The 22,953-nt window shown below is 44.1% G+C and overlaps 1 protein-coding gene across 5 annotated transcripts; it reads left to right on the top strand.

Annotated features, from left to right (window-relative positions):
* Window positions 1-21,941, top strand: PACC1 (proton activated chloride channel 1). 5 transcript variants are annotated; one of them, XM_055726081.1, is made up of 8 exons: window positions 124-330; window positions 4,149-4,245; window positions 5,809-6,018; window positions 8,070-8,224; window positions 9,721-9,863; window positions 16,054-16,198; window positions 19,363-19,464; window positions 21,232-21,941. In XM_055726081.1, exons 1-8 carry the CDS (start codon window positions 295-297, stop codon window positions 21,391-21,393), a joined length of 1,050 nt encoding a protein of 349 aa, XP_055582056.1. In that variant the 5' UTR covers window positions 124-294; the 3' UTR covers window positions 21,394-21,941. The 5 variants fall into 5 exon arrangements, with proteins under 5 accessions (XP_055582058.1, XP_055582056.1, XP_055582059.1 ...); XM_055726082.1 differs by having other exon boundaries at window positions 189-330; window positions 4,086-4,245; XM_005441897.4 differs by lacking the exon at window positions 124-330 and adding an exon at window positions 702-956 and having other exon boundaries at window positions 4,141-4,245.
* The last annotated feature ends 1,012 nt before the right edge of the window (window positions 21,942-22,953 follow it).

The raw sequence follows: 22,953 nt of genomic DNA, 5'->3' as shown, positions 1-22,953 counted from the left end.
GGCGGCTGCCGGCGCGGTAAGGGCCCCGGGCTGCCCCCGCTGGGGGGGGCGCGGGCCGGCACCGACGGGCGCCCGGAGCCGTTACCGCCGCTGCGCTGGACTACGCCTCCCAGCAGCCCCCGCGCCGCTGTGGCGAGGCCGGGGCGGGAAGCGGCCGGCGGGCGGGTGGGGGGTCCCGGCGCCTGCGTGGCCCTGCCCGGGCTAGGGCGGCTCGGCCGCGGCGTCGCCGTCCGTCCCGTGCGGTGCGGCTGGGCAGCCTCCCGGCCCCCGCGGCGGCCGCTCCCCGCCGATGCCATGCTAAGACCAGAGGTCTCCGCATCCTACCAGGAGGTAGGGGGGCAGGGCTAGTGGGCGGCGGGGCCCAGCTCGCCGGGGGGGGCCGGGGCAGACCCCGGCGGTTCGTGCCCGGCCCCGGGGCTTGGGTCGCCGCTCGCCGAGCGGTTACGCGACGCGCTGTCGGCGTGAGCTCAGCTCGGCTCCGGTCTCTGCCGCTGCGGGGGCGGGGAGCCCTGGCGGGGCGGGGGGCTGCGCACGGTGCCCTCCGCAGCGTCGCTCGGCCGGGCCCCGCCGTGAGGCGTGTGCCCTCACCTGCCCCGCGCCCCCCAGCCCCCCTCCGCAGCTGGGGAACCGGCACCTCGGGGTGCAGCCGCGCTCGCCGGAGAGAAACGGGTGGTTTGGGTGGGCCGCAGTTCACGTTTTACCTTTCAACGTGGTTCAGATAATGGGCGGCAGCTCCTTCGGGTGTCCGGGCTGGGTGCGGCCGGCCGGGGCTCCGGAGCCAGGCGCTGCGGGTGCCGCAGCCGAGGGCCGCGTTATCGTCCTGCCGAGAGCCCGAGGCAGCGCCTGGTTTGGATATCACTGTACAGGCTCCGGCAGCCGGAATTCCTTGCTCGTTTCTCTCTCTCCCGAGCTAGAGATAGAAGCTATTTGTGCCAAGTTCGGCAGCGGTGGAGACTTGCAACAGGGAGCTCTTGATTGCGTCCTGCAGGCAAAAGTAATGCAGATGCTTGCCTCCCTCTGTGTATGATGTATAGTTCGGGGCTCTGTTTTAATATGTTCAATTTAATTTAGTACTGTCTGTTTAGTTTCTGCTTCTGGTTTCTATGCCGGGCTAGAAGGTATTGGAAGGTGATGAATCAGTGGACCCGCAAAAGGCCTGTATGGACAAGTTCCCCTTTTATTTAAGAGGGTTTTATCCACTAGGAAGGTTTTATCCCATGATTATCAGGATGAAATTAACTCGTGTAAGAGCTTGTATGTAGGAGAGGTACTTGAGAGAGTTAATGAAGTCACATTGTTGTCTGAACTATGGACTTGACTATGCATGTTACATTTCTGCCTTGTGTATCAGGCACCACTGGCACTGCTCTGTACATTTGGAATTGTCCCAGACTCTGTGGTACAAGTCTAGGTGGTGTGTATGTGTAGTAGTTGTGTTTCTATCCCTTCTCCAGCACCTGAGCCAGTCTGTGATGCTCCTGCCCCTAGCAGGGATGTTCAGATGTCTGGAAATGCCTTTTCTGAGCTTCCGTTTGTCCAGTGCTTTTCCATGTGTAGGACTGAAAAGGAACTACCCACTCACAGGCAGGCTCCTGCAGTTATTTCTCACTCAGCTGTACGTGCTGAGCTCAGAGGAATGCTGAACAAAGGTCTGTTTCATGCACTTATGGCTCTTGACATCCTGTCCTATCTCTGCATCCTATTACAAGCTTCACTGCCCTGCAGATTTGTGTTCTCTCTGCATCAGCACCATGTTTCACTTCTTTATCAAAAGTAAGATGTAGGAAGAACTGGCCTGCGAGGGTGAACACTGTTGGCATACTCCAGGTTCGCTGTTGTCATTTGCCTTGATTCTGTCAAGTATGAAGAAACCAGAATCATCTGTCATGCAGTAATGCTGTGCTGGCTTTCCAGTTCTTAGAAGACTGTAGCTCAATACGTCTCAGAGTTGTTGGATTTATAGGTCTGTGCTTTGTAGAGTCAGTTTGCTGTATGCTCAGAACAGGGTAACTGAGCCATGAACAGTGCTAGGCTTTCAGTGGCCTCAGTGGGTTTATGCAGCTTCACCTCTTGTCAGGTCAGGTGTTCAAGATTTGCAGTGAAATTAGTTTGTTTTAGGGGGTCTTAGACATCAGCTCAATCTACGCACTGCACCTGAGGCAATGTTAGCACTCCTGCTTTTGACTAGCTGTCCTTCACTGGTTCTGTGTGCGAAAAGCTTACGAAACTCTGCCTTGTGATCAGAGATAAGAAAACATAGTTGGATATCATTTGGGTTTTTTTTCCCCCTGTTGTTTCTAAGGAATGCTGAAAGGTGTTATTTTCTGTTTCTTCTATGTATTGGAGTCCAAGAGTAGGTTCTCTTAAGAGGATAAGAAATGTTGCATATTGTGTTCTTGTTTAAACTTATGTTGGGATCTCCTTGCTATCAGGAATAGAATTCATTTACCTCAGGTGTTACATCTACACAATGAGGTGCCTGTATCTGGGGAACTGTGGCTGAACCAGAGAGGTGTGGGAGTCAGCTGAGAAACTGCAGTGACTTTATAACTGCCGTTAAACTTTTTGGATCAGCTCTGGTATAAGGACTTTGCGTAAGTATAATATGAATTGGCTTCTTAGCTGATTCGGCTTAACCAGTCCAAAAGGTTCGGTGAATACTGTTCTTGTGTCAGAATAGGTTTTTTTGGGTCAGGTAAACAAATAGAACTGGTGTGTTTCTACAGAAAGGAGCAGAGTGTTAATTTTACCTTATTTTATGGAGATAATTGAAAAAAAATCTTTGGTTGGAGCCTGCAAATGAACCTGTTAGTTACCTGTTCACTCCATGCCTCGCCTGTGGGAAATCATGCTTTATTTATGTGTAAAGTGTTTAAAAAAACCTGGGTAGCTACTTTCAACTTGCTGTACATGGTGGAAATGGATACAGAAATACAGCAGGAGGTGATGGAGACTTTATGTAAGGTTTCGAAGACATTAAATGAGTGGACTCTTCCCTAATAAGTGCAAATAAAGATCTGTTAATGGTGTAATGATTATTTCAATACTGAATTAAAGTTGGGTGAAATAAAAGCACTTCCTTATGGATGCATGCACGTTACTGTTGAGCAAGTTGGGGTGTAAAGTTTAATAGCATTTAGTGTGGCTGCTGCATTAACAGTGCCCCCGTTTTCCTTGAAATAGGAGCAAAACTGATCTTCCTTACCTAATTAGGTAGGTGATGCTGAGTGTTTGGCTTGGACAGTTACTGTGTGACACATGATGTGCTGCAAGCTTATGCCCCAGTTTGCCTTGCTGTAATTGGTATGTCAGTCACTGCCACGAAAGAAATTTGGAAAACATACAGGATATACTTAGCTATATATGTCTAATGCTTCATGATCTCATGTGATGCCTAGCTGATGTGACAAGCTTTGGACCTTGACGGAAGTGTCTTGGCAGTTTGGGCCCGAGCTCTGAATAGCAAAACAAGAAAACATCTGGTCTCTGTTGCTGTTTTAGAAACACTGGAAGACTAATTAGTTGCATAACCACTAATATATAATAATATGTACAGTGAGCTCAAATAAGTACCAGAAATGTAGGGATGTTTGACTGTTGTCTTGTAATGACCCACCTACCTGTGTGTCTGAGACTGCATTTGAGTTACTTGCCCTAATACCTGCCAAAATGCAGCTCACTCTTTTTGCACCTCTTTATTAAGAAGTGCTAATGGTCTGTTTGCTGGTGCGTGCTGTGGTTTGTTTAGGCCTAGAAACATGTTCTTGAGTGACAGAATGAAGTTTCTGCTTATTTCAGAGGGCATTGTCCTAATTGGGGGTTCAAAGTAAGCTGAAGCAGCCAAGGAAACAATTACTTTGATCTTGAAAGAAAAGGAGATGTTATTGTTGAAGCAGCAGGGTAGAAGTAGGTTAAATTTAATATGCCGTCTTTCTGCACGTGCAAGTCACTTAATTTTTAGCTATAGGTCTACATAAATGTAGCTCTTGTCTTGCGAACAAGTGGAACAGATGTTGGGTGCTCTTGGACTGGGGGCATGTTTTTGTGTGTTTGGTTAGTTGGAGCCTCTTTTATTTGTACCATAGAAATTCCAGCAATTGCAAGTTGAGAGCATGTTTGGAAATTGAACCACTGTTTTAACTACACAGCTGAGTGAAGATGTGGAGCGAGTATCTGAAAATCCAACAGATGAGAGAGGAGGAGAGATGGAAGTTCATGAAGATGCCAGCTCTGTTATTTTACCAGGTGACAACTATTGACCCAGAAATTACCAATTTTAAGTGCCTAATAAGCTGCTGCTGTGTGTGGGTTTGGTTGTGTTTTTATCTTAATTACACTTCTGAAAGCAACCAAGGATTGAGATGAGAACATTGCTTTGTCATGAACTGTGCTCAATCAAAGAAGATTGAGCACATCTAGTTCTGAGCCAGCTTAGTATGTCGTCTCCCTTTGTGTTGTATCTTACCTGCTTTGCAGTGTCTGTGATGGCAGTGGATTGCAAGCAAAGTCTGTGCCAGATCTACATGAGCAAGATGCAATATTGAATCGATGTGCTGTTAAACAGATTTTAGTTGGACTGTTCAGTCCTGCTTCTGAAGGGTGCAGGGCAGTGTTAAATGGGCTTATTGCAGCTCAGATGCAGGCGTTAAGGTAAGCCAGCCTGAAATGAGTATCACCTAAATGTTTTGCAGCTGTTCAAGACGTAGTTGTTTCAGCAGTGCAATTTTATGCATATTAATGCCCTAACTTCCTTGGCTGCCATTTCCTGGCATGTAACTTGGTAACACGTGTGTGACCATGGACCTTTGTAAGAGGTTATGTGTTCAAGAGGATTTATTAAAAGGCTAGTGTTTGTTGTGCTAAGGAACAAACACCAAACCATGCCATTACAGTTGAAGGGCAGTGTGTGGCATGGCCTGAAAGGGCCTGACATTAACTTACACCACACAGAAGAGTAGTCGTAAAATATGCCTACTTACTTCCTTTCATTTGTTGGGTTTTATATGTTCTTTTGTGCGTTCAGCTATGTATCGCTTACGATCAAAACATGACTTGTAACTCCAGTACATGAACTTTTTCCTTACAAGTATCGCCAAAAGAAATGGCGAATCCAGGGAGTATGGGGAAAGCAGTGTCTGTGTACAAGCGAGACTAGTGTGAAGATCTTCAGAGAATAAGCTTTGAAGGCAAGGAGACTGTGAGAGGTTTGGGTCGGTCTTTTTCTAGCTGTAATTGGAAGAATCCTTTTGTGAGACTTTATGTAGTATGCACAAGGAATTATGAATTAGACTCCAAAAATGAGAGGGTAAGAAATATCTAGTGACTTCTACCATGGTGGAGATCCAATGCAGATAGCTGTGGAAGAGTGTTAGAATATTAATCCTCTCTGCTGATGCATATGCTGAGTGTATAAGAATTACTTCAGACTAGGAGGGGGAAAGGGAGTTGTTTTTTCCAGGAGGAAGGACTGACCATCAACAGACTTCTTTTTTTTCTCATGAACTTTGAACTTTGTTTCTGAGTTGTCTTTGAAAATAAACCTTATTTCCTGCCTGCAGTGTCTTTAAGCAAGTGCCAAATTCAATACGTGAAAAATAAGCACAATGTTTGGAGGATTATGTCCCGTGCTTGAGAAGGAAGTATCTACCTGACTGATCGTAAAAATCAGCAATAGTTGTGGTTTTTTAAATCAAGCAGAGTTTGAGGCATACTTTCCTCTCAAGCGATTGATCTTTAAATGAATACTACATACATTCAGTCCAAATGCCTGTATTTTAAAGTCCTAATCCATATTCTGTTTGGTTCCAGATAGTGAACTGGGTACCACTGCCCCTTCTTTGCGTTTCAGCAAGACCTGCCTAAAGAATGTTTTTTCAGTAATTCTCCTGTTTATTTATCTGCTGCTTATGGCTGTTGCTGTGTTCCTTGTCTACCAAACCATCAGTGACTTCAGGGAGAAGCTCAAGCACCCAGTGATGTCTGTCTCTTACAAGGAAGTGTCCTTGTATGATGCACCTGGTAAGAGTGGTAACAAAAAAAATGGGTTAAATTGTTCGCATTTATCTTAAATGGCTTAAAATTTTTAGTGTTGATTCTCCAGGGCCCAAAGTGTATATAATGCTTTGACCCACATCTTTCACTTCTTTTTTTTAATCGATGTTGTGTTGCCTTTGCGTAGAAATGTTAATAGTGTACAGGAGATCTTGGGAACTTTCACGCCAGTACCGTGAATAACAGTAGCTGTGGAGCATTAGGTAAGATTTCATGGATAAAAAATGTTTGCAGAGTCTAGAATGAGTCCTCTTTTAGGGAAAGAAGATAATTCCTTATGGAAATACTCCCAAACTGTATTGTTCAAACAGGGTAGCACATAGGATGGCTATCATGACCTCAGTGCTGCACTGGACTGTCAGTAAGGAAGGTGAATTTCTCAAACCAACCACAGAGTAACCACAGTGCCACTTTCTGCTTCTGTTCTGTATTGTTTACAACTTGGTATTACATCAGTAGGCAATGAAAATGGGATGTGACTGCAGGGAACGATGTTGGCATGAAAATGCAGCGTGGCATCAGAAAACTGTGTTGCAGTTTGCGGGCGGGATTACGCCACGGAAGCATTTTTTAATAGGGAGTTCTATTATTATTTTTTCAATTATCCAGTAACCATTCATAAATAGAGCTGCAGTAGCAAATGCATCTCCAACAGTCATAGGTCGGTTTTCAATTTAAAAATAATACTTTGTTTGAAGTGTTACCACATTTTACAAATAACTACTCCAGTAATTGTGGCTGAAAGGTGAGTGTTTCAAGTTGTTGCCATATTCCTGTAGTTGTTTTTCTGTGTGGCCAGTTAGCCTCAGCTCTATAAGTAGGACCTTGCATTTGGACCACGTGGATCTGACTGTAAAAGCAGGCTTCCTTCCCCACCCCCCCCCCGCCCCCCCCTTTTTTTTTCCCCCCTCCACATGAGCCTTTCATACAGCAACAGGAAGAAAATGTCATTTAAAGAAGCAGAAGAACATACATATAAATCCAAAAGTATTTTCAGGGATGCCTGCCAGATCAGAGAACCTAAATTAATGTAGCCCTTTACTTCATCATGCTATTAAAGTGATGAGATGGCAAGCTGTAAGTGTGGAGCACTGAGGAAAGGGATAAAGCATTTTTAGACTGATATATGCTGACTGCTTTGACATCTTGCATTTTGGTGGACAGATCATCTCAGCTGTGAGTTGATCGTATCTAATAACTTAAATCTTGCTTTTTTTGGTAGTTGGTCTAGATCATCTTCAAGCAAGCTTGTTTCCAATAATAAATGTGCCGTAACAACATTTTTTGTTTTGGGCCTTGTATTTTGCTAGCCACTTATAGCTGAGGTGACTGAGGTTCTTCTAATGCGTGCTGTTGGTCTGAAAGGGTAGATTTATGGTATATATGAATTTCCATACAAGTGACAGTAGTAGCCTGCCTAGCCAATGATATAAGTAGTAAGGGATGGTAACAGCTAGTACTGTTTGGCTTTGATTTTTATCATGACATTGTATTCAGTGAACAGAAGATGCTAGATGTTCTGAAGAGCATCTTTTCCCTTTTATTAGATCACCCAGTGATCTCTGATCTGTCATGTATAGTACGTACATTATTTTCAATTAAAATTCGGTACATTAAATGATAATATCTGAAGACACTCCCATGCTGAAGCACTACATATCCCATTTGGCTTCTGTAGTGTCCTAACAGTTTAAATTAATTTCATTTGTGGTGAGAGGGACTGATGTATTAGCTGCTGGCTTATGGGAAGACTAGGGAAACTTAGCAGCTTCTGTAAACCTTGAATTGTTACAGAGTGTGAACCCGGATTGTTTTTCAGTGCATCACGAGGGTTCCGCCCTGATGCAGCTGGCACTTTTGCCCTGCTCCACAAAAATGCTGAAGTGCGTTGGTTTAATTTGATTATTTTGCTTGATCTTGAGGATAGCTCAGTATCCTGTGGGATTAAGTCCCAGAAGGAAAATCCATCTACTTGGGAAAGAAATTGGCTCTCTTTAATGTTTCTTCTCCCCAAACAGGTATTGCCTTTTACCCAGGCAAGGCTCAGCTGCTTAGCTGCAAGCATCATTACTATGATCACATTCTGCCTCTGATAAATCCAGGTCAGCCGGGAGACATTGAATGCACCACTCAGAGAATCAACTACACAGATCCTTTTACTAATCAAACGATGGTAATAATAATAATAGCATAGAACAAAGCTTACTCAGTGGGGGTTTCCTGCTTGTAATGGTATTTGAAAATAAAAATATTTATGAAGTGCTGTAAAAAAATCCTTGCTTCTAGCCATCTGTCCTTTTGTTTTCAGAAATGTAAAAGAACCCAGTCAGTGTGTATATGTGTTGTGGAAGATCAGCTGTCACGTGGGTGCGTGCAGCATGAAAACCTGAGTGGGACAAAATAAGTAATTTTTTTACAATGAAACTCTCACTTCATTTCTCTCCTAAATGAGCTGGCAAGCATACCCCTTGATATAGTAAATCTAGCTTTGATTGAAAGCAGTATCAGTTATTTCATTAAAGCAGGATAGGATATCTCTTTTTGTATGTTTGCTGAGAATTACATGCTATTTTTGTTACACTTGGAAGAATCTTAACTGGGCACAAAGCATTTCATTATGCTGAAACGCTGTGAGCCAGTAAGATGGGTACATTGAATGATAGTCTGTCTTAAATTGCCCATAAAAATGCAAATAATCTAGCTTCTGTATAAATAAATGTTGAAAAAATAAAGTATTAAATACAGTCATTTGTATCTAAAGTGATTGCTTAGATTGTTTTTAAGGAAACTAAACATTAACGTACAAACTATCTAGGTACTATTTCGTCAAGCTTTTTTCCTCTTCATGTTTTGCCTTTTGTCTAGCTACCATTTATTTCTGGAAAGCAGCTCCTTGGTATATTTGAAAGTGATATCCTAGGTACAAGTCTAATTTAATTGCTGCCACTAATATACTCTTTTTGTGTGTTTTAACCAAGTAAGAACCCACATTTTATGTTGCGTGGTAGCTTCATTTGGAAGCTTGCTGATCTGATAGTCTCTAGTCTGAGGTGGAATGGAGAGCCACCGAGGCAGGGGCCTCTGAACCGCGTAGAACCCTGTTCAGATTGGCTGAGTCCTTGTTGCAAGCAGCAGCTTGCTGTTCAGTACGACGCTTGCACTACTTCCAAGTTGTATTCTGCCTGCTGGCATTTTTTGTTGGTGTGGGGTTTTTTCCTTTCGGCAGCTTACTTCAGGTGCTGGGGGCTGTGAAAATGTTCCTCTTTCTCAAGGAGAAGCCTGAAGTTCTCCGCATCAGACTCCACATTAACTTGTTTCATGTCAAGACCTGAAAGCTCCTAGACTTTAATGCTCAAAACAGTTTTGATTGTCCTGCAGCGTGCAGATTGCAGGGCCTTGACTGGTCATTCCACATAAACCCAAAGGACCATGATAGAATTAAAGCAGATTTCTTAGCAAAACACTAAATCTTGATGTAAAGGCTTTATTTTTAAACTAAAAGAAGGGATTCAGTTGGTGTTTATTTGATGTTTTAATAGACGTGTACTTAGTAGCAGCCAAGAAAGTCTTGGTGGGTGTTAGATTTCTATACAGTTGACAGATGGCAAATTCATGACTAGGAAGTGAAGGTTCCTTTGCTACTCTCACCATCTCTCTGTTTGCTTACAGAAGTATGCTTTGGTTGTTCAAGGCCCTCGTGATGTGAAGAAAAAGGAACTGGTGTTTTTGCAGTTTCATTTAAATGGAACAGACCAAGACTTTAGTGCTATTGACTACCTTTTGTTTTCTTCTTTCCAAGAGTTCATCAACAGGTATGTAAAGTGATGAAGCTACAACAATACTAATGAAAGCATGGCTTTTTTAGTGAAAATCAGATAGGCTTTTATGTTCTCTCTTTTTTAAATATATTTTTTTTAATGTTTGGGTTGCACTGATGCTCCCTCATGTCTTAGGTTACTAATCTTACTTTTTAGAAAATGAACTGAGGATTTTTTTCAGTGGCAAAAGCTACCCTTCAGCTATGCTTCAGCCATTTGTTGCTGCACTTTTAAAAGTTTGAGGTTTGTGCTGGTTTTCCGCTGTCTGCTGCTGTGGGTGATCAGGAAGCGTGCTGTCCTGGTCAGCGTGCTCAGGAAGTGCACTGAGAACACTAATGTTTCTGTACCTTTATTTTCTTTTAAAGCAATTACTGTAAAGATTGGATCCTCAGATTGATTTGTTGTGATTTGGTTGAAAGATTAACTGTATTTCTTCGTATTACTAGCTTTATGTAAGATTCTACAGAATCATGTAATTTTATAGGTGGGGTTTTCAAAATTGCTTTGTATTGGTTTGACATTGGTGCCATTGGAGCAACTGATCAACTTCATAATTTTAACAAGAGTGGAACTGAGTCTGTCTTAAACTTTCTTGAAATCCCCACCTTTTTCCCTCCTTGTGAGAATACATTCCATACCTAACTGTTTCATTTTTGCTTTAATTTAAATTCCAGTTCTGTTCTCCCTGTGATTCAGATTAAAAGCTAGACAAAAGATACCAGGCACAGTGAGACCACAGAAAGCCTTCATTTGGGGATAGTCAGATAAATGCTCAGTGAAAAAGGGGCAGCAGTTTGAAGGCCATATGCAGAACAAAATTAGATGAGGGAGGGGAAGAGAAATAACAGATTTTATCGTAACAAAGCATTCTTGGAACCTTGGGCATGATCATACTGGTGCTTTTCAGATTGAACAAAGACTGCAAGTGTTCAGTCACAGTATCTCTGGATGGCCAAAGACCAGTTATCTTTTTTACCGAACATTTCTACTTCAGTGAAGGAGAGAGCGTAAGTCACTAAGTACTTCCTGTAACTACTAAAACACCTCATAAAATGCTACTGTTCTGGGTATTTTAGGCATCGATATTTTAGAGTGAGAAAAAAACAGTTAAGAGTTTTTACTCTTAAAGTTACTAAGCATAGTGATGTAGAAGGTGTTACTTGTTCCTTCTGTATTGTTTTTTCTCGGGTTTTGTGGCTTGTGCTGTGGTTAGTGGGATGTACGGTGGGACTGATTCCAGCAAGGTGCACAGCTGTTTCTATACTGCAAGACACAAGCGCTGCCTGAGCCCACCCCTTGTGAGACAGAGCAGAAGGCAGTTGTGTTGCATCTGGCTCCCAGCTCTTTGCGGAATGAACCAGCTTACCATGACACAGCTTGGTCTACGCATGCTCAAGTCTCGGCAGCCGGATTTCTGTGCTTATTGTATCAATTTGCAGATAAGCCATTTAAAAGAGCTGTTTCTTCCCAAGTTAAAACACGTATGTCCTACTTAAGTGGGCGGTATTTCTGCAAGCGAGCCACAAGTCTGCGTGCTGCTGTCCCAGACGCTTGTGCCACACGTTGTGCAAAGGCAGGTTAGATACGCGAAACGGCAGTAAGCAGCATTGCAAAGGTCCTAGCTTCAAGACTTGTGTTCGTGCCAGCGCAGGCGAATCAGTAAGACTCACCTGTAAGTTGCCTGGAAGAAACATGGATCACAACCTCCTGCCTCCAGGTTTGCCAGGTCAGACTGGTTATATGGCATAATCAATCTCCAAAGAGATGGGGAAGTGTCACGTTGTTCCTAGAGAAGCTGCCTTGTCTCAGTTTTGGCAGGCACCAGAACTAAAGCTGGGAGGGTGAAGGCTGAGCCTGGGTTATGTCTGGAGTAAAGTGAAAAGGTAGGAAAAGGTGGTGTCTGTTTGGGGATGCATCCTTTGTGCCCATTTGCGGCAGGCAGTAGGAATGCAAGTTAAAACTAACCCTGGTAACAGGAAAATTGGCAAAGGCATGTAGGCCTTTAAACTCAGTAAATGATCTGCATGTCCAGGTGTAATACAGTAAGAGAACCAGTTGTGTGCAAGAGGCCAGTAGTGTCTTTTATAGCGCTCCCCAAGCTCGACACAAGTTGCCTGCTTGTCTTGCTTAGCATTGTGTATTGCTGTCCTGGTGTCCTGGGGCACGAACTGGACAGGCTAAGGGCAGGTTGAAAGTGTCTGGTTTTTCCTGACTATGAATTGTGTGTGAAACCGTGTGCTTGTGTGGACTGTGCTTGCTCTGTCCAACTTCCAGCAGAAGAGAAAACAGAAATTATTTCTGGTTCATCAGTGGATGCTAAATATAGTTAAATGGGAAGTCTGAACCAAGATATCTGTAGGAACTGTTGTGTTTCTGTATGGCCTCTAAAAATCTTCCAATTACTAGCCATTGTTAACTGCTTTTCCTGACAGAGTGTCTCACACTGGTTATAAGAGCGTATGTATTAACACTGAATCCAGCAGTTCATGTGAAGCGTTATCAGATGCTGAGATACATGCTAGAACCCAGCAGAGATCGTAATGATCTTGACATCTTTTTGCTGTGGCTGCAAACAGGTTGGGTTGGGTTGCGCAGGCAGGCTGCTGTAAAATGTATGTGGAGGGTATTCGTCGCCTTCAATCACAATCCAAACCCGACCCCCTGAAATCGGTGATAAGAGTCCTGCTGGATCTACACCACAGTTTCTGTGTGGATGGTACTACAGGCAGCTCACTTTTGCTTTAAATAGCAGTAATTGTGTCAGTGAAGGCTGCTGCAGGCGTCGGCCATACGCAGTAATAAAAATGGCATCCAAGAGACTTGTATCTTTATGGGGTTTTTTTGAGGCACAGCAAGTGCTGAGGACTCAAGTAAGGTCCAGTTGTTTGTGTCAAGGGTTTTATTCTCTGCAGCTTTTGTTTTAAAATTGCATCAACAGACTACGTGAAACTGGCACTGCTTGCTAGTTTTGTTCTGGCCTTCGTGGAACACTGCTGAACTGTGTGCTGTTGTTGGTTCCTGAGTTGGAAGGATACTGCCACTGGCTTTTTTTTTTTCTGTTTTTTTGAGACAGCGGCAGCTACTGTCTCTACCATATTAATCGGAGGGAAAGAAATAATGAAACCCTTGCAAATTACCAAAAAAGTGTAGCTAAAAATACAAGTTCCTTTCCTGAGCTGTCATTAGTGTAATACATGGCTTTAAAAAAAATCCTCTGAACATATTACTGACGAAACTATTGTTAGCGCAGCATGTAAAATAACTTCTGGTCATGTGAAATGATGACTACCAGTCTGATCAGATCAGATATTACTTAAGGGTCTAAACAGAGCTCTGTGTTCACATCTCTGGTCTGGATTGCTGCGTGCAGAGGAATAAATCATAACACAGAGGGGTTGAGACTTTTGGTAGCACACCGTCTGACCCTTTATTGGATCCCCTGGCTGTCTGAGTTTTCCCATCTAGGGAAAAGCAAAGGCAGTGAACTTGAATTGGGTTTCACCCATCTCTGGGTTTGGCTCATGCTGTTGCGTTGGGTTCTGCTGGAGCCTAAGCTGCCTCTGGCTCTTGTGGTGGTAAAAGGCTCCACTGCAGCGCTACAGCTCGATCCGCAGTTAGGTTAGCAACGCCCACAGCTGGGACAAATACGGTCTCTCGTGGTCTGACGCTGACCAGTCTGTGCTGGGCCAGTTAGTACTAACTCCCTGCCAGCAGCCTGAACTGGCAATGGTTATCAGAGTGCTGGCAGAGAGGAGACCAGGGCTTTGTCGCTCACAGTGGCTTCTTGTGCTTCTCTTTCTCTGCTGTGAGGTAGGAATTTTTACGTGGTCTTGAGGTACCATTAATATCCTGGGAGAGCCTGGTGCAGAGTATTCCAGGAATCTTACCATACATCTAAAGGACAGCGTAACAGATAGAAGAACTTACCGAACAAGAAAAAAAAAAAAAGTGCAGCCTCTGCAGATTGTCTGTCTTGGGGGGTGTAAGGGGAATTAAAAACAAACTTGCCTGGAGAATTATTGTTCAATTTAAAATCCCTTGCCTGTCTTGCATTCACTTAGTTGCGTGTGATTTTTAAGCTGCATTATTTGCCTTTGTGCAAAGCTTGTGCCTCTCTGCTCTGCTCACCATGCAACCCTTCCTCCCCCGCCCCCCTTTTTTTTTTACCCTCGACTCTATGGCAGTGGCTCTGGATTATGGGCACATGCAAGGAGATGCTTTCTCAGATCACTTCTCCGCAGTTTCTCCTAAGATATTATTAATGTTTCTTTCTCAAGCCTACAATTACTGTTGAAGGCCAAGTATACTACTGCTGTCTGCGTACCGTCTAAGTTGTGGCTGTAGTGTTCAGCTCTGTGTCATAACTTCCTGCCTCAATTTTCCATGTTGGTTTGGAAAGCTTTTCTAGGATGCTGTATTTAGTTAGGCATTAGGCATAGGACCGGCTGGCAGAGTGCTAATTATGTATGTTCTCTTGAGTGGCAAAGCACCGTGCCCTTCTGTGCTGTTCTATCAGCTGCTGCTGTACCCACATACCGTAGGGGGAAGCCGTCATCGTCACATTAGGTCTCCCTGTGTCACTGGTTTGTACTGTGAGGAGTAGTTGGCAGTGGGCTTTGTTACTGTGCTTTGCCCATGTCTTCCTTGTGGGATTAGGTGCACCGCTGTCCTTTTGGGATCACTAAACAAGCACCTCTTGATATCAATAGATAAAGATATTCCTAACCGGTTAAAACACTCTTGGAATAGCTTCTGTTGTGATGGGTAGCTAAGCGCGTTAGTTTTTCTTTTCAAGAAGTGCTTCTCCTTTCTGTTTGTATGCACAGTAGTTCAGTGTTTGAGCTCATCACCTGAAGCCCTGACGTAAAGAGCAAGGGCTTTGCTAGGATTTGCCTTCCTACGAACGTGTGCGTACTACCTGAGCCTGAGCAGGCAGCACAGTACAGAGTAGCCATCAGTATGATATTCTTTTTAGCAGCGCATGCTTTTTCTGCCTTGTAGACAAAGCATCTTGGTTTGCAGGAAGAAAAGGAGCTGTGATTCTGAAGACTAAGGAGAAAGACAGGAAAAGTGCAAATCCAGTCAGTGCTGGTACAGGACAAATCTTCCTGATTGGTCTGTTCTTTGGGACAAGAGCTGGCTTCTTCAGCTCTGTTTTTCTTCTTTACATCTTTCTCCTGAAAGACCAAAATACCTTAATCTCTCAACAGACATGCGCGCCCTCTGTCATACAAGCAGAGTGTACTCTTTCCTTCACCTAGGAAGATGGATTTAATCCGAGTCAAAACCCTTTCCCTTGTGTCTCAAGGACCAGCACACCCTGATGTATCTCTGCAACCTGAAATCTATCTTCAGTAGAAATTAGCAGGCTGTGCTTTAATGATTCGCGATTTATCACAGTCATTTACCCCTTCATTTCAAATGAAACCTTGTTGAAAAAGCAGCTGCAGGGCCAGGTTTATTTCACAGAGATGATGTGAAAGTGGCTAAAATCACAGTGCTGAGTGGCTCCCAAGGGGGTGATTCACTGTGTCTTGTGCAGCTGTTCAAGGATGGAGACCAGATATGCCTTGGAGGTACCTCTACCACTTGCAGCATGAAGGGGTGTTGGAAGCCTTAAAGTGGCTTACGGTCACAGCATTGAAGACCAAAGCAATTCTGCTGTTCCGGGGCCACAAATATCTGATCATGTATTGGGAAAACAGCCATGTTATTGCAGGTGGGAGTCTTACACCAAAGGTATAGCGTTTCCAAAATAACAGGAATGCACTGAATGTGAATTTCAAAGCATTTTAAGTATGTCTATATTGCAACCAGTTTATTTGTATCCCATAATGAGGTGAAGCAGCCTGCCCTGCTTCTAGGCTGTTCCTTCCATCTCTTGCTGTCTAGCGTTATGGCGAGCTGTTTCCTGGGGTCCTGGCTCGGCTCCTTTCTGCCCAGAGATGACAGCCAGGCAGAACTCTAGGGTGGCAGGGCACCAGGTAAGTCATCTTCGGTTAAGAGCACAAGAGTTAAAATGTCACTACTCACAATGTGCTAGATATGCTGAATTTTAGTAGTTGAAACATAAAAGGAATTGTGAATACATTTTTAAGTGCCTGCAGGTCTGACATTCTCCTGCCTACAGGGTTCAGATGCCGCTCTGAGTTTGGCTGGTAAAGTAATGGTCTCTTTCCTTTAGTCCAGAAAAAGCAGAATTCATGAAGGACTGTGAAAGTTCATACTCTAGCTGGAAGTTTTCTGGAGGCTTTCGAACTTGGGTCAAGATGTCCTTGGTGAAAACAAAAGAAGAAGATGGTAGTGAAACTGTTGAATTCAAACAAGAGGTAAAAAAAAAAAAAAAAAAAAGTGTTACGGGACCTTTTAGTTTTATTAAGAACTAGTTACTGCCATGGTTTAACAGAACCAGTTCTTGGGGCAGATAGCAATGTGAGTTGGAAGAAGGGGGGGGAAGTTAGGTGAAACATCAGGAGCTTTTTTTTTTTTGTTTCATTGCATCCATCACACCACGTGCCAGTGAGCAGTTTTGGCTGTACAGTTACTTGCATTCTTTCTTAACATGAAGCAGTTCAGTAGAAGTGCAACCGTCTTGATGTGCTTGGTTGTTGGTATGGTACGGAGACACACGTCAGGAAAACATCTCTAATGGGAAGGTCAGAAAATCCAGGCCTTGAATGTGTTGTAAGTGACACCTGTAGTCTGAGGTAAGGGTCCGGAGAGACCAACACAGAAATAATAACACAGCTGCATTTAGTTCAAGGTGGGGAACAGCTGGCAAAGGAATTGTCTAAATAATACCGCTTTCTAATACTGGCTATTACTTAGATTACCACAAGGGCTGATATTAGGATGAAGAAATAAATGTGAGCCTTGTATCCTCTATAGCATTCTGATGTCTGCTTTTTGTTTGGGTTTGGGCTTTTTAGCTGTTGAGTATCCGTAGAAAAATGGAGTAACTTCTTGCATCATTTAAAACTAGAAAACAGGCAGGTGGAAGATGCAAACTTAGCTAGAGATGAAGTGAGTTTGACTTTCACTCCTGTTCTGTTTACAGTAATGGACAGGAAAATAGTTGTGTTTTGAATTTATCTTTCTCCCAGTGTTGGCTGGAGAGGAAGTGTCTCAGCGGTAGTGAGAAATGAGAATTTTAAGAGCAGTTCTTGTCCAGAGAGCATATCTGTCAGGGACTACACTTTCTTAGTCCATGGTACACTTGGAAAGAGCACTTTGTGGAGATCAAAATGAAGCAGAAACTTCAGTTCTCCTATCTTTAATTCTCACAGGGCATTAAAGTGGCAAAGCCTTAAGGGAAAAGCAAAGCTGTGACTGTGAGGTGAGTCCCCTTCTGCTCCACTTTGAGGACAGGAGGCAAACGCCAGTCACACAAGTCCCAAACTAGGGAGAGGAAAGAATGCATCAGGCAGCTGCTGCCACGTTAGCACTAACAGCAGTTGTTTGTCTGTCCTTCATCACCTACGGCTCTGTATCACTTGCGAGTTGGTACTTACCAAGTGTAGGATTTTTGAAAGTCCTTTGTGTGCCCGAGTCTAATGTGTGTCAAAGTGGAAACAAAAGGCTGACTCAGAACCACAAAAATCTGAACTTTTTGTGACTAAAGATCTGTTTAATCCAACAGTTATGGACTGATTATCTGGGTAGGCGAACACTGTGTTGGGGGTTTTGGGGTTTTTGTTTGGTTTTGGGGTTAGTTGGTTTGTTTTTAATGTTTCAGATCCCTATTAATAATACAGTAGAAGTTGAAATAGCTCAGACGTAAGTTGCAGTTGCTTTGTTTGACAGTACAGCATTTGCTAGATTGCATAAGGAAGTCCATTAGCTTTTCAAATCTAAACCTGGGAGATGGCAGACCAGCAAGATGGATATAAATATTAGGTCAGATAGCACAGTCGGTTCATTTGCTAACTAGCCCTGTAGTCATGGCTTTGTCTTTTCTTCCGTTCCCAGTGCCTTAGTTTAGTTTTATGTGCTGTTTGTTTCCTGGTGTGCAGTTTTCGTGAGTGACTGGCCGGGGTGATGGTACGCTGCACTAAGTAAATGAGCTGTAGAAGCGTAGGGTAAGTCAGTCTGCAGCAAAGGTGTTTGACCAGAAAACAGGAGGTGGTTGAAGCTCCCATATACTCTGAATGGACATACATCGTGTTCTAGCTCCTGCTTCTCTGTGTTCACAGCCTAACATCTGGTCAGGGCAGGGCGTGTGGAGAAGACTAACAAATCTTGAAGTATGTGTAAATAAACTAAGGGAGGGTAGATGGGAGGTTTTTGTGGCAGGTCATCTCCCTCATACAGTGAAAAAGCTTGTAAGAAGGTGAAAGCTGATTGTTGAGGGACTTCCAGTTCAGCCTTCCTTTACCTGGAACAACTCAAAATCCAGAAAGGGCAGTTTCTTCCATCTGTCTCACGTTCCTGTCACAACCCTGAAATGAAGTTACAGTACTGCTGGATTCATTACTTCCAGTCCAGTATTAAACTAATGTAGGAAGAGCAGCAGTACTCTCTTGGGCACACACCAAGATGTAAATACTGCTTTGAGGACTGGAGAAGGGAGAGGTCCTTCCGTCACCTGCTCAGCTGTAACGCGCCACGGTGCCTTGCTGTTAGGGAACTGTCTGGCTCTTGAGCAGCTCGTGTTGTCCCCTAGCAAGCGGGGTGGGGGGCAGTGCAATCGGTGTTATTGCCTGTGTACAAACCCCTGTAGCTCCCCTCTGGGTGGGGGTGTCTGTGCTGCAAGAAAACTTAAATGTTTTTTGGAGGCCTAACGCTTTCGTGACTGTAGTTCCTAAGACTATGGTTTCATGTGGCTGTGACGTCAGTCTGGTATCCTCAGCTGTACCCTGGTGGAACTGTGCTAAAGCTCTCTGCCGCTGTCCTGGTTTTGGCTGGGATAGAGGTAACTGTCAGTGCTAGTTCAAATGGTAACCTAGTTAATGGGCAGCACCTGGGAAGTATGGTTTTAATTGTTAAGAGCTAGGCTTCTCTCCCGTTTTCATTCTGTACTTGCTGGCATCTTCTAGTTTATTCTACAACTGATTGTCCAAAAAAGAGTCTTCCTGCCACCATTGCGTAGCTCTCTGGTAAATAAAAAGTAATTTAGCATTCATTCATGAGAACTTTTCAAATGCTGTATCACTCCAAGTAAATAATTTTTGTAAATTAATTTTCCCTCCTTGAAAGGGGAAACTATATAATAAAATAAAGACCCTGGCTACCACTGTAAAAATGGTATCGCAGTGTTTTACCAAGTGAGAAATAGGGAAAAAAAACCCCAAACCAAACGAAAGAGATGGAGGAAACCTCCCTTTCCATATTTTGGGAGCCTACTGCTTCAGGTAGAGGAATACTGAATTGGAAGTCCCTCAACAGGCAGCTATTTTCACCTTCTTACAAGCCTCTTCTGTTGCACAGAAGACTCATTACTTTCTTCCGTGGTGTAACTTGCACATTTGTGGGTTTTTTTCCCTCATGTCCCCAGACCAGTGTGGTCAACTATATCGACCGGAGAACTAACCCAAGTGACCAGCTGTTTTTTGTGGTATTCGAATGGAAAGATCCTTTTATACAGACTGTTCAAGACGTGAGTAACATGCTAGTTCCTTTTTGAATCGTTGTCTGACTGTACCTGCTCATGGTTTGTGTGTGCAGATGCCTGTGCTACCTCACTCCAAGCAGAAATTCAGAGGAAGAGTGAGGTTACGTCTGAAACTTCAGCCTATGCTCCCCCTTGTATCCCGTAACGCATATTCTGCAGAGGTCAAGACCATCTGACGCCTTCCCTTGGCTTGGTGGCACCCAGCATTCTGTTTGCAGCTAGAGGTACATGTAGCTAAAAAAAACCCACGTGACCCCTGTGGTCTAGCAAAGTGTAGCTTCAGGTCAAGTCTGAACTTTTTGCTTAAATAAGTTGCTTGGCTACACTGGATTTAATGATTTTTCTTTTTTATTATTTCACAAGCAAGAAACCTAGGCTTAAATCAGAACAATAAAAATAGCCTAGTGTATTTTTTATCCATTACTAGCACAGAATTTGGTACTGCATTCAAATGCACAAAAAGCATTCCAAAATTTAGCTCGATGTGCTGCAGCCAGAGGTGATGATGTGCCAGACAAGACCATGATCAGTCCCCCGCGGTGATTAAGAGGTGTGCGCTGCAGGTACGTGCTTTAAGCACGAGCTAGATCTTGTTTCCCCAGTGTTCCAAGGGCAGGTCAGATACACTTGCCCTCCCCAGGAAAACGTGGAATGGCAAAGTGTGCAGAGACAATGTGTTTAAAATTTTGCATTTAGAATGGCCCTACCTGACAGCCAAAGTCCATTGCCGGTAAAATCCGCAGAGTTCTTGTTTTCTTGCCCAAAACCAGAGCGCGAAGGCAAACTGCGTAGGGCAGGAGGTGGTAGCTGGTTCTTGGCACTCCGGCTCTCATGTCCGTGCTGGGGCCGGGCACCCTCCTCAGTGCCAGCGCCTCCTCGGCCTTGCGAGCCTGCTCCTGTTCCTGGCTCCTCTCTGCTGGATGGGGTTCACGCCTCCGCCACCTTCCAGCCAAAACCCACCCCCGAGCCAGTGGTCTGGGGTGCTCGTTCCCTCTTGGCGAAGAGGCCGTAGTTCACGAGCAGGGGCAGCCAGTGGCAGCTTTCAGGAGGATTAACGAACACAGAGTGCTGGTTTACGACCTTCCAGCTTGGCTGGTGACCCAGTGACACCGCGCTCGTGCTGACAGTCCGAGCTGCAGACTCGGTGGCAGGTCCCAAAGCTGTGTGTGACTTCGCTGCTGCCTAAGCCTAGCTCTGCTTGCTTCATCCGAGATCCTAGAAGTCATCCCTGTGCCTAGAGGTGCGAGGGGAATTGCAAAGCATAAATAAACTTTAACTACTGTGGAACCAAATGTAGTTAAAAATAGAAATACAAAGTACTTGCTGTAAGTCTGCAGAAACAGTTGCTGCTGTCAAAAGCTGCTTTAGCATTACCGTGCTGTCGCGTTAAAGCTTTCCAGTAGTTGTCTCTTCTAGCTTTGTCTTCTGGGAGATAGTCTTTAATGTGACTGCTTATTTTTGTTCATCTTTAAGCAATACAGTAAATTTAATCTATAATCTCTAAAATTAGCCATTTAACTGTCTCTCTGAAGTCTTCGATAATTCAGTGCCCTGAATTAGTTTAAAAGGAATTTAGCAGCAAATCAGAAAACCATGGTGCAAGGCAGATGTGTGGAGAAGGCACTGCAGGCAGCCCTGGCAGCGTCAAGGAAAATGCTGCAAAACAGTTTGAAAAATTGAATTGTTTGTTATCGAATAGGTATCATACATGATGAGTCAGATAAGGGAAATAATATTTTTAATCTCTTTCAGATTATCACAGCAAATCCCTGGAACATGATTGCTCTTCTTTGTGGTATCTTTTTGGCTCTCTTTAAGGCCGCAGACTTTGCTAAGTTAAGTGTTAAGTGGATGATCAAAATCCGCAAGAGACATCTGAAGAGGAGTCGTCAAGTAATGAACCACATAAACTGAGACTAAGACTGCCATTTATTCATAGCAGAAGGGATAGAAAATAACTGGATTAAACTTCAATCAGCAATTAAAAGATGCAAAACAGGTATGTTTTCTTCCAGAAAAATGATGGCTGGAGAACAGCTTAGTGAACTGGCTTTTGAACTTCAGAAAGGAGCTAACTCTAGGACAGGTCTAACAAACTCATGCTTTTCTATTCCACATTTAACAAGCTTACCTCTTATATGGGGGGAGCAGGGGGAAGGGAGAGAATTCACTCGTGTTCAGAAAGTGAACTTCGTAGTAGTCAAGGTCTAAAAAAACAGACAGTGTTTGACTGCATCTCAGAACAGGAAACCATTTAACTTCTGCATGAGCCCTGACCTGCATCTGCTACTCTGAACAGTTACTTCCTTGACTGTGTTTAGCAGACAGTAAAGCACTCAACAAAACAGTCCGGCCTCCCCTCTCCGAAGTATGTGTTAAAACAAAATACACTGGAATTCTAGTATATGTCATTGTTGATTTAAAGTATAGTGACTTTAATATTAAAAAAACTCTTCAAATAAGATATTGTGTATGTTCTTTGACGCTGCCTACTCTCAGATTCAGGTGGAGCTTTACAGGAGGTAGTCCAGGCAGGAGTATTTCTGCAAGAGGATACAGTGAAAACCAAAAATCCATACCTGGGCATCCGAGCTGGTAATAGATTTTAAACTCTGTCTTGGGCTGTTGCTCATGTCTCTTTCCCCCAGTCTTTGCTAAGGAAGTGACAAACAGTCTTTCATCAGCCTGGCATTTAAATGGGATTCTCTGTTCTACAGAGAGTGCGCACTAACTCTGCTGGGGTGGCACAGTCATCGTCTTCCTTATAAGCCCCTTATTAGCCTAGATGCCCGACTCTGACTTGTGGAGCCTACAGGGCAGCGGCACACCACCGTGTGCTTGCTCTGAAGGCGTTGCTGCAGGGAAAGGAGCGTACCAAGTCACATTTTGCTTCTTCCATCCTGTACTAACAGAGTATTAATGTAATAGTAAGCATATCAAAAGTACCCCTTCGTTGGTTTTTTGCCTTCCAAGGAAGCACTTCAGAACAAAATCTACTACTTTCAGCTGATTTCCTGAGCAAGTCAAGGCACTGCATGGACCAAACAGCCTTAAACAAGGGAGGAACAACTTGCTGTAGTAAGAAAACCAAAAAAGCAGCCCTGGCCGCAGGCATGCAGGCAGCATACAGCTGCTCCCGTGTCCAGCCAGGGGGGAGGGCAGGAGGTCACAGCTTACCAGTCACTTGTGGTTACTGCTCCTGCCTCTTCCCCAGGCCGTGCTGCTGCTTCAGACGGTTCCTCATCTGAGCAGTGCAGCCCCAGCTAGCCTGATCACGCTCTTCTGGGAAAAAAATGTTCGGCTGCAGGAACAGGCGGTGTTCAGTCAGCACTTCGTGTTCAGTATCTTGCAGTGATGACTTGAACAAGGTGAGCAGGGCCAGGACTGTACCAGCCTCAGGTGCGGTAGGGTAGCGCAGCACAAAGGCAATGGGATTAAACCAGAGGGGAGTAGCAGCACCTGCACTGTTGAAGC

Source organism: Falco cherrug, chromosome 13, assembly GCF_023634085.1.
Source record: "Falco cherrug isolate bFalChe1 chromosome 13, bFalChe1.pri, whole genome shotgun sequence".
NCBI classification, from domain to species: domain Eukaryota; kingdom Metazoa; phylum Chordata; class Aves; order Falconiformes; family Falconidae; genus Falco; species Falco cherrug.
This window is presented reverse-complemented; position numbering and strand designations above follow the sequence as displayed.

Excerpts from the sequence above, each read along its gene's own strand:
- PACC1 (XM_005441897.4), top strand. The coding sequence starts at position 722 with ATGGGCGGCAGCTCCTTCGGGTGTCCGGGCTGGGTGCGGCCGGCCGGG. Across the intron at positions 8,225-9,720 it reads CTTTTACTAATCAAACGATG|AAGTATGCTTTGGTTGTTCA; the intron begins GTAATAATAATA and ends GTTTGCTTACAG. Across the intron at positions 9,864-16,053 it reads TTCCAAGAGTTCATCAACAG|TCCAGAAAAAGCAGAATTCA; the intron begins GTATGTAAAGTG and ends TCTTTCCTTTAG.